General features: G+C 35.9%; 1 protein-coding gene across 2 annotated transcripts in view; it reads right to left on the bottom strand.

The window, feature by feature from the left end:
- Positions 1–10413, bottom strand: part of LOC107669551 (WW domain-containing oxidoreductase-like) — a 265566-nt gene that overhangs the window by 43323 nt on the left and 211830 nt on the right. The window contains exon 8 of one of the 2 annotated variants that reach the window (XM_016461832.1): positions 5250–5391. The exons of the other annotated variant lie outside the window; for it this stretch is intronic. Within the exon in view, the coding sequence (XP_016317318.1) occupies positions 5317–5391 (75 nt within the window). The 3' untranslated portion in view covers positions 5250–5316. Of the gene's footprint in view, positions 1–5249; positions 5392–10413 lie in introns of those variants that run through there. 2 annotated transcript variants of the gene reach the window in all.

Below are 10413 nucleotides of genomic sequence, written 5' to 3'. Positions count from 1 at the left end.
TTATTATTAAAGGACACTCTCTTAAATACTGACAGCTAGTGGCATGGATGTAACATCACACAAACATTATCAGTAAGGGGAAAAAAAGGCTCTGTTAGTCATGCATGATAAATCTGAGCATGTGTCTAATAATAGGGAGGTTATGATGATACAATGAGTAGTATTTGGCATCTCAGCATGGACAAGGTGACCCTATCCATGAAAAATAAAACAGCTTTTATTAGCCATTTATTCATTCATTCATTTATTAATTTTATGGGTGCACAAAATATTTTTTTCTCTGATAACCTTAACTTCAAGAAAATCTAAAAATGAATGGCTGAATGGAAGAAACGGTATATTTTAAAATATCATAATCCTTACTAATAAAAACGTTGAGGTATCATGTGAAGTGAGCAGTTGATCAAAGACAGTTTATAGAACTGTTTAACCAGCAAACACTAAATATTAAAGTTCACATTTACAGAAGTCTGCTCACTTCAGTGAAGCTATTCAGAGTATATTTGTCCTGTGTCATTTGTAGAGTCAGGAACAACGAGCGAATATTTTAGATTAAATTAATGCAAAAATTAATTCTGGAATTGTAGCTTCTTTTTATCGGCATATACAGTACACACACACAGATGAGGAGGTTAAACTGCTGTCAGAGTGTATGGCGCAGTGCTGAGCGTGGCATTAGATCACACTCACTCACAGAGACATTGTAAAGGCAGTCAGGCATAACAGAGCCACCCGCTGGGCCTACAGAAGCCGTGCAGACCAGCACTGACAGCCCTGAGACGAGACGCCTGCGAAATATGGCTTATGAATTTCTGTGCACAAGCCTTTAACAGTTTTTTCACTTACCCAGCATGCATTTAGTTCTGAGTGAGGCACAAAACAAACAGGAAATCAAATGACTATTAAACATTGCATTTCTGAAGCACAGGGAAATGAAATAAATAATTAAATAAATGTTGTGAGCGTGGCATTAGATCACACTCACTCACAGAGACATTGTAAAGGCAGTCAGGCATAACAGAGCCACCCGCTGGGCCTACAGAAGCCGTGCAGACCAGCACTGACAGCCCTGAGACGAGACGCCTGCGAAATATGGCTTATGAATTTCTGTGCACAAGCCTTTAACAGTTTTTTCACTTACCCAGCATGCATTTAGTTCTGAGTGAGGCACAAAACAAACAGGAAATCAAATGACTATTAAACATTGCATTTCTGAAGCACAGGGAAATGAAATAAATAATTAAATAAATGTTGTATTTTATTTATGTAAAAAAAAAATATATTTATTAGATTTTTTTATTTAATTTAATTTTATTTTATTTTTCAGAAATAATACCAATACCAAAAGCAACGTTTTGGTGCTATTAGGGACTTAGTCAGGAGTGATTTTCTTGGCAATAACATCAAAAAAAATTCTTTCTATTGAAGAATTGGACAAATTTCTACATGAAAATAGGAAGATTTCTGCTTTAGCAGAGAGGACTGTTAAGAGCTTGGGAAACAGGTGCAGAGATAAATGACGAACTTAGAAGAAACTGGATGTTCTTACAGTCTGACATTCCTGGAAAAGCACAACATCTGGAACGATGTGAAGGCTTCTCTGAAAGGTAGAAAACAATGTAGTGCTTCCTTCAAAGATAAATCGTTTGGCTGAACTCTAAGGCAGTGGTTAATTCTGGTCCTGCACATTTTGTACATCTGTTATCTGACACACTGAGTTCAGTTCATGGAGTCTCTCCTAATGAGCTGATGATCTGAATCAGGTGTTTTAAATAAGGGAGACATTGTGATTTGGCTCTTGATTTTATTATTGTTCTTTTTTTATTTCTTTGCCGAGAGGCAAACATATCAAACAAGAGCGTCTACGGTAATTCACGGTGGCCAAAACACACAAGGAAACGCGTCGTGAAAAAAATATACTCTGCATTCGCATTTGGACGTAATTAGTTTTCTCAGAGGATCACTAAGTTTGCCGAAAAACAGTAGGCAATTTGCTCTTGAATTATTAGAGAGGTTGTGTGAGAAAAATACAGACATGGCAGATTCGGACGGGATTAAAATCGCAAAGTACGTCTGTAACGACCCCCTGTAAAACTAGTCCCGTCCGAATAGGGCTATAGAGACTACTGTCATCTCACTGTATTCGTGAGTATGTGAATACAGACGCTTCTACGCAACGACAGCTTGATTTGTGAGCAATTTATAGCAATGCGAGTTTGCGTTGCATTCTCAGCGCTGCCACAGGGGGTGCTATAGCAGAAATTAACGTAAACCGTATAACTGTGTTCCAAATGACATTGTATTCATTGCACACTAAAACTTGTACTCTACTATAATGTATGATTTTTATACGGTTATTTTGTCAATTTTAATAGCCCCGCCCCCTCCGTTACGATAGAAAAGCTGCGACTATTACATTTCTAATACTCCATGCTTCATTTTTTCAGTTTATTAAGTGCATCATCCAGGTATATGAAGTGCACTTTCTTGTTTGAAATTTTTTTTCAGCGTGAAATTTTGATACTACAAAATTACGTAGAATAGTGCGCAAATTGGGAAGCAACTAATACGCCTACAGTCAATTGTCTCATTCAGATCAACTACTGTGATTGCGGCGCAACAGTTTGAAAAGAATCTTCCTGAGCAAGTTGGATTTCACTAACATGTTTATAGAAAAGCTACTTGAATACTCAGCCGTGATGTCAATTTGTAGGCCAACCTGCAAGGCTAATTCGCATTTTGTTCTACAACAAAGTTGCTAACAAGTAAGGACTACAATTATTGTCCAGTTTGTCGAACATGTAAATACACATCGAGACCGTAATTAACAACTTAGCTAACTGTTTTCTTAAAACCGGCAGGAAATTTGCAAAAAAAAAAATGGCTCGGAAATGCTAATGCTACGTGCAAGCGTAGCGCTTGTGCATTTGCGTAAAGTATGTTTCTGGCCTAAGGTACAAACCTAAACAACCAACCTAGCTCACCTAATCAACACCAACAACAGACCAAACTTCACATTTTGTGCATGTTGTATTAGCAGCTCAGTTGTGTGAGCGATGCTTACGCTCTCAGTGTGTGCGCTGCAGATGTGAGTTTAGCTCTGCTGGTGTTTCTCTCTGCTGGATTTAATCAGAGTCAGGCTTCTCTCAGTTCTTTTGGCCATGTTTTTAATCGCCCGGGTCTGAGTCCGTCATTTCTACTTCAAACGCGGGCTGATCTTCAGTGCTAACTCCAGTACGGGCTCTTATCATCAGCGACACGCCGATCACCCGCTAACCCTCCCCCTACAGACCTGCCGCTGCTGGTTATGAGTGCAGGCAACTAGTCAGAGCAAACTTCACCATCAGATCATTCATTTATATCAAAGCTTTTACAGTGTTACGCAGACGAGCTGAAATGGAGAGTGGGAGTGTTTTAAATGAGATATTTCTCCGTTTTGACTGTATGCCCCAGGATATATTTAGAGAGGGGCTGGTTTGAGATGTCTCATTTACAGGAAGATGAGGAGAGATGGGAAAATATGAGCTGTATGGAGTGATGTAGTATCTATGTTTAATTCATAGCCAATATTTGTTCAAGTATATTTATATATTTATATGCACAAATGTCAGATGCTATTTGCACCCTGGTGTCAACAATAATGTTATTAGACAAAAAGTAAATGGTATACTGTAGTATACAGTGTATGCAGTCATCACTAACTAAATATGTAAAATAATAATAATAAAATAAAGATGTAATTTGCAGATCATTTGCAGGATAATTTGAAGATTAATTTGAAAAGACAAAAACAACAAACAGATGTCCTACCTTTATGTAGACAAGGTCCAGGGAAGAAAGAGAGGGGAAAAAGAAAAAGAGAGATGGTAAATTATTTAAAATATTTTTGACAAATAGATAATTATAATGAAAATATAATAAAATTAAAAATGATAAAAATATACTAAATTATGAAATTACCTACAAATATAATAATATATAAAAGACAAAGTAACGTTTTTAAAATATGTATAAATATTCAATAAATATAATTATAACAAATACATTATAAAAATCTAAATAATAATAATAATAACAACAACATTATATATAAATTAATAAAATAAACTTTTTAACGAGTTTTTACCTGTGTGTGTGTGTGTGTGTGTGTGTGTGTGTGTGTGTGTTGGATAGTAACTCATTACATGTAATCTGGATTACATAATCATATTCCAAAAATTAAGTACTTGTAATTAGATTATATTACATTTTTAAATACTCGTAATCAGACTACAGTTACTCTTTTATTGATTACTTACATGATTACATATTATTCACACAATAGCAACAAATTATTCATATAAACTACTCCCTACTTCTTCTTTTTCATCTTTTAAATTTACATTTATAAAATAGCCTGCTGTTTAAATACATTCAGAAAGTCTTCCAGTTTTGATGCCATAAATAGTCAATTTTTTACTGTTGTTGTTTTAAAATGATTTATCTTCAACGCCTCTTCAGTGTCTTCATGAGCCCCAGTTTGGGAAACCTTGACATAAGGCAATGTTTAATGCACTTCATGTTGTTACCAAGAACAAATGGAATATATTTTCTATCTCTCTGCATTGTTTTTAGATTGATATGATACAAAATTATCTTATTTAAATCAATGTGATAAACAAGTTAGGTCAAAAGTAATCTAAAAGTAATCAAAAAGTAGTCCGATTATATTACCTAAAATGTGTAACATAATGGATTACATTACTACTGCAATTTTTGTCATGCAATTTGGAATCAGAACTACAATTTGTAAATAATCTACCCAGCACTGTAGATATTTATGAATCTAAACAGCATTGTTAGTAATGTTTACTAGAGTACAACAGTAAGGTACATTTTCATAAGGGTCAGCTGACTAACTGATGTGACCTCTTTGAATTATGTGAATGTTCGGTAGGGAGCCAGTGCAGGTGAAAGTCTTCCTGTCTGTGTTTCCCATAATGCTGTGCTAAGAGACAGTGATGTTCTCACTAGAGACCAACTAACATGCTTCACTAACTCCTTCACTGTGTCTCAAGACAAGTCAGGCCGACAAAAATGTATTCAACACATCATTCTTCACAAATGATTTTCCAACTAAACAAGACCAACAGCCCAACCAGCACAAACTACTGCAAGAACATCATAAGACTCGTTTCCATTTCTTTATTCTCAACAGGAAGTATTTGATATCTGAGCAGGACCACCCTGCACCGTCCACTCATCCAGCCCTCACACCACAGCTCAGGGGTCACCGCTGAGCCCTGCGGAGGGTCAGAGGGGCGAGCGGCGGCTCCGTCAGCTCTGGAGGGTCACGGCTGGAGCGCGGGGAATAGAGACACGGGTGTGAGAGGCCTCTGTTGCTCTGCTCCTCTGAGAGAGAGAGAGACGGCCATTACCTCCTCATCACCCATTTATCACCCTGCCAGCAGAGCTGAGGCCGAATTACTCTTCCACTATCACACCATCACTGACAGAGAGAGAGAGAGAGAGAGAGAGAGAGAGAGAGAGAAAGAGATATCCTGGATCTCCCAAAATAAATAAATACATATATACATACATACAATAATAATTCTCGGTAGTAACTGATTATGTGTGGATTAATTAGTTTCCAAAAATTAAATACTTCTATTTACAAAATGGCAGTAAATTATTCATGATTCATTGATTCTCCCTAATTCTTTTTTTTTTATATTATTTTCAATCATCCTTTCAAAAAAAAAAGGCCTATTGCTTATAAATGTTTGGAAAGTCTTCAAGTTTTGTGGAATTGCACACACAAACTGGACATGAGTTCAAATTTTATTAGGCGCCAAGCACCAAAGGTGTGTAGGCACCTCTTGTATCCATTAGATTTCTTCTTCTTCTTCTTCTTCTTCTTCCGCTCGAGTCTATGGCAGCCCATAGAACCGCTTGCGGGAAAGTGATGAAATCTGACACACAGATAGAGGACAGTCTCAACCCCAGCAAATTTGGTGTGTCTATCTCAAATTCTCTAGCGCCACCACTTGTCCAAAGTTTCACTCATGTTTATGCTAATAACTTTTGACCCATAAGGTCTAGAAGAAAAATCCTTTTCCTCTGAATCCTTGGCTCATGGCGAGTCGAATGAACACCAAAATGTAAAAATCGTAAAGTCTATTTTTTTCGCTATTTTTAATAGTTCGAAAAACTTACTTTTTCAAACTCGTCCTAGACGGTTTGTCTGATTTTCACCAAATTTGGCTCAAATCATCTTCAGACCATGCTGGCAAAAAGTTGTGGAAAGAAAGTTGATTAGTCAAACCGTTCTCAAATAACGCATGAATGAATTCGACAAAGAGCACGCAAAAATGGATGTGAGGCTATATCTCCGCAGCAGTTTGAGTCCAAACTTGGTGTGTGTTATAACAAACATGACCTGAGGCTACCCTGCAATGTATCGGCACAACTGGTCTCTTTAGATTTGGTGGAGCATGCCGAGTCGAACCATATCCAATTTTCCCATGTCAGCCATTTTGGGCATCGGCCATTCTCAATTTTGTTGTAAAATGCTATATTTTACAAACGCATTGGCATATCATAACGAAACTCTGTATGTGTCTTCGGCACCATACTCTGACAGTACTTAAAACGTTTGGGGGCAGTGCCACCTTATGGCCAAAAGTTATAAAGAAATATTCAATGCATTGATTAAATTGGCCTATTGTAATGAAAGTGATCCCAAAATATTCCTTGGGTCCTGCAGAGAACATAGATACCAATTTTGCCATAGTCAGCCGAACTTCCTGTCCACCATTTTGATTTATGTTGAAAACCTACTTTTTTCAAACTCCTCCTAGACCGTTGCTCCAATTTTCACCAAATTTGACTCGGATCATCTTCAGACTATGCTGGCAAAAAGTTATGGATTTTGCATTGATATACGAAACGGTTATCGTTTAATGCATTAGCAAATTTGCTGTAAAGATGCCAAACTGCATCTGAGGCTGTATCGCTGCAAAGCTTTGACATATTTACACCAAACTTTGTATGTGCCATTGTCACCTCACACTGACCACGCCACATCAATTTGGTAACAGCGCCACATATTGGTCAAAAGTAATAAACCATTCATTAAATATTATAAATAAAACTTACAAAAATGTTAATAACTTTTGATTGTATTAGCCTATTGTAATGATACTGGTCTCAAAATATTCCTTGGGTCATGCTGAGAAAATTGATACACCTTTTGCTATAGTCAGTCGAACTTCCTGTCCGTCATTTTGATTTTGTTCAAATGGCTTCAATTACTCATTTGGTCTGATGCTTGCTTGCTTCTGTTGTGCTTGGCCCCTTAATTGCTGCTTGCAGCTATATTTTTAATGTATTCATTTTAATAGTTTTTTTCCACCCGTTAATTTAAAATTTTAAAGACTTCATTTACTATTAGCTTTTCATAAATTTATGAAACACGTGCAGTTCCTTCACAAATCCTAGTTTAGGAAACACTGACATGTCATGTTTAATACACTTCATGATGTTTATAACAAAGAATGGAATACATTTTCTTTCTCGTTTATTCTTTGTATGTGATAAATGAGTTAAGTCAAAAGTAATCTAAAAGTAATCAAAAAGTATTAATCTAAAAATAATCTGATTATATCTGATTATATTACATAAATCGTGTAATAGATTACATTACTAACTACATTTTGCATTTGTATTCAATAACGGACTACCCAGCATTGTGTATTATAATTTTTTTTTTAACTATATATTATAACATTTTACTTTAAAAATAAAATAAAATAAATAAAAAGAAAACAACCAATGTCTGAATGTTGACCTCTGTCTTTGTATTGTCTGGTTTGGGTCACACACAGCAGTTGTACAGTAGGGAAGCTAAAGACAGATGCCAGAGTTGAAGGACACCGACCCTGGGCAAAGAGACACTTCCGCAAGACACACACGAATCAGTTGACCTGCTTTAAAAATTAATGATTCATTCATGAATCAGACTGATTTGATTTTCAAGTCCAGATCTTTTGTACATTCATAACTTCACGAGAGAATAAATGTACGCTTTGTCGATGAATCATTCTTTTAAAGTTTAATCTTTTTAACGATTTGATCCGGTTCACAAAACCAACCTGAGTGATTCAATTATGAATTGACTCAAGCATTTTTCAAAAACCAGAGTAGGTGACAATTTTATTTAATTTTTTTGGTGAAAACTATCCTTAACAATAGGAGTCTTCTAACTAACTCTCCTAGTAAAATTCTTAATATCTACAACACTCATATTAGTCCAAACTGTTCCGTTTTAAAAATGTACATTAAAACTTTTTTTTTTTTTTCAGCGTATGTGACTGCGGGGACTTTAATACAGGATATGAGACACGAGAAGTATTTCTAAAGAGAGAATGCTGTACGCTGCATTCAGACGGCGCTGTAAAGAGAGAGCAGAGAGAGAAGGAGAGTTTGAAAGAGAGAGCGAGACAACGAGGTAATAACAAATGTCCCATTGTGTGCGGCTGGGCTACATTTCCATTTGCTCTGTTTGGAAGTGATGCATCTCTTTTGAGTGGGTCCACCGCATGAGAACTGTGTTTGGGGGTGATGTGTTTTCCCGACATACAACTGGAGATCAAGGAGAAATTTTACAGGATCGAATCTGGATAGAAACCCAACAACAGTAAAAAAAAATAGTGCTGTATTTTGTTTGTATTTAATCCTCTTTTCAAAAGCTTCAGATCAGGAATAGGGGTTCTGTCTTATTTCCTCTTCTCTCTAAATACATGCTGTCATGCCTTGTCTCTATAATCTAGCTGTTTCTTCACACATGGTATCATCTGGTTTTTGTTCATGCCGGAAGTAAATCAAGGATTTAACATGATGGACAGCAAAGTAAGAAAATTTATAAGTGCAGGAAAAGTGTCCGTTTAAACACCTGCTCCAATGGCCCACAGGAGTCCCTGAAGACAGAGATATTTCTCTGGTGTATATGTGGAAATAAACATTAAAAGCATGAAAGCAAAGCTAGAAAAGCAAAGGCAAAGCAAATACACACAAAAACAAAGTTAAGTGATGCAAATAAAAAAAAGCAAATAAAAAGTAAAGTGAAACAAAAGGCAAAACATGCAACAGCAAAAAAACAGCACAGCTAAGACATACCAAAACACATCAAACAAAAATAGCAATGCAAAACAAAAAAGCAAAGTGAAAACAAAACAACAAGGAAAACAAGCAAAGCAAAACAAACAATAAACAAAACTAAGAAACTTCAAAGCTAAGCAATACCCGAGAAAAAGTGATGTGAAGCAAAACAAAAAATCTAAGCAAAGCAAAACAACAAAAAAGTGAAACAAAACAAAAACCTAAAACAACAACAAGCAAATACAGCAAATCTAAGCAATACAAAAAGAGCAAAGCAAAGCAAAACAAAACAAAACAAAAAACAAGTGAAACGAAGCAATGCAAAAAAGAAAAAAAAACTGCAAAGAAAAATGAACAAAAAACAAAACAAAAAGCAAAGCAAATTAAATTAAAGCAAAAACAAAACAAAACTAAAAATAACATAAAAAATACAAAACATGCACAGCGAATTGTGCGCTAACTGGTAAACCACATCTAATTAATACTTTTAATGATATTCATATTTACTGTGCTTTATTATCATTTTCATGTTATATTACATTCTTATAAACAACAACAGTGTAAGTGGCCAGAGGCGTCATGCCCATTCAAAGTGAGGGGGTACGTGCCTCAGATTTTTGAGCCAAGTGAATTTTGAATGCAGCTCCAAAAAGACAAAAATAGCCGATTAATATTTTCTATATTTAATACAATCACACCGGTGTGATTAGATCGTTCAGTGCGTCATATCACCAGCTGCTCAATTCAAATCTGCGTTCGCTGGCTGGTGCTGAGCCAGATACACACACGTTTTTACAGCACTGCGCACACAATGCTGTTGAGCTTATGAATGCAATGGCCAATCAGAGGTGTTCAGATGAGTCATCGCTAAAATGCCAGTGTTTTCTTCACTCGCTCGCTGACTGAATACCTCTTTCTGGCGAATTATCTCGTTAGGAACAACAAAGTGCAAATGTGTGTATGAACCTGTAAGATATTAATTTCATAGTGTAAAAAGCTTCAGCGATTTTAATGGGAGTTTTTGAGAGTGCTTGAACTAGACTGTCAGTGAAAATGTTCTTTGATAATGTAAATGTTCTTTGCTCTCTTTCTGTACAATGAAAGTGTTACGATGATATGTTTTTATTCACATTAACTTTCAATGTTAAATTCACATTAAATATAACCTCAGTCGTATTAAAAATATGTTATGGCATGACATCCATATCTGTTAATTAAAGGGGTCATATGATGCGATTTCAAGTTTTCCTTTCTCTTTGGAGTGTTACAAGCTGA

This window comes from Sinocyclocheilus anshuiensis, unplaced genomic scaffold (assembly GCF_001515605.1).
Source record: "Sinocyclocheilus anshuiensis isolate Anshui unplaced genomic scaffold, SAMN03320099.WGS_v1.1 scaffold580, whole genome shotgun sequence".
Classification (NCBI taxonomy): Eukaryota; Metazoa; Chordata; class Actinopteri; order Cypriniformes; family Cyprinidae; genus Sinocyclocheilus; species Sinocyclocheilus anshuiensis.
The sequence above is the reverse complement of the archived record's forward strand: the minus strand, read 5'-3'. Positions and strand labels throughout refer to the sequence as shown.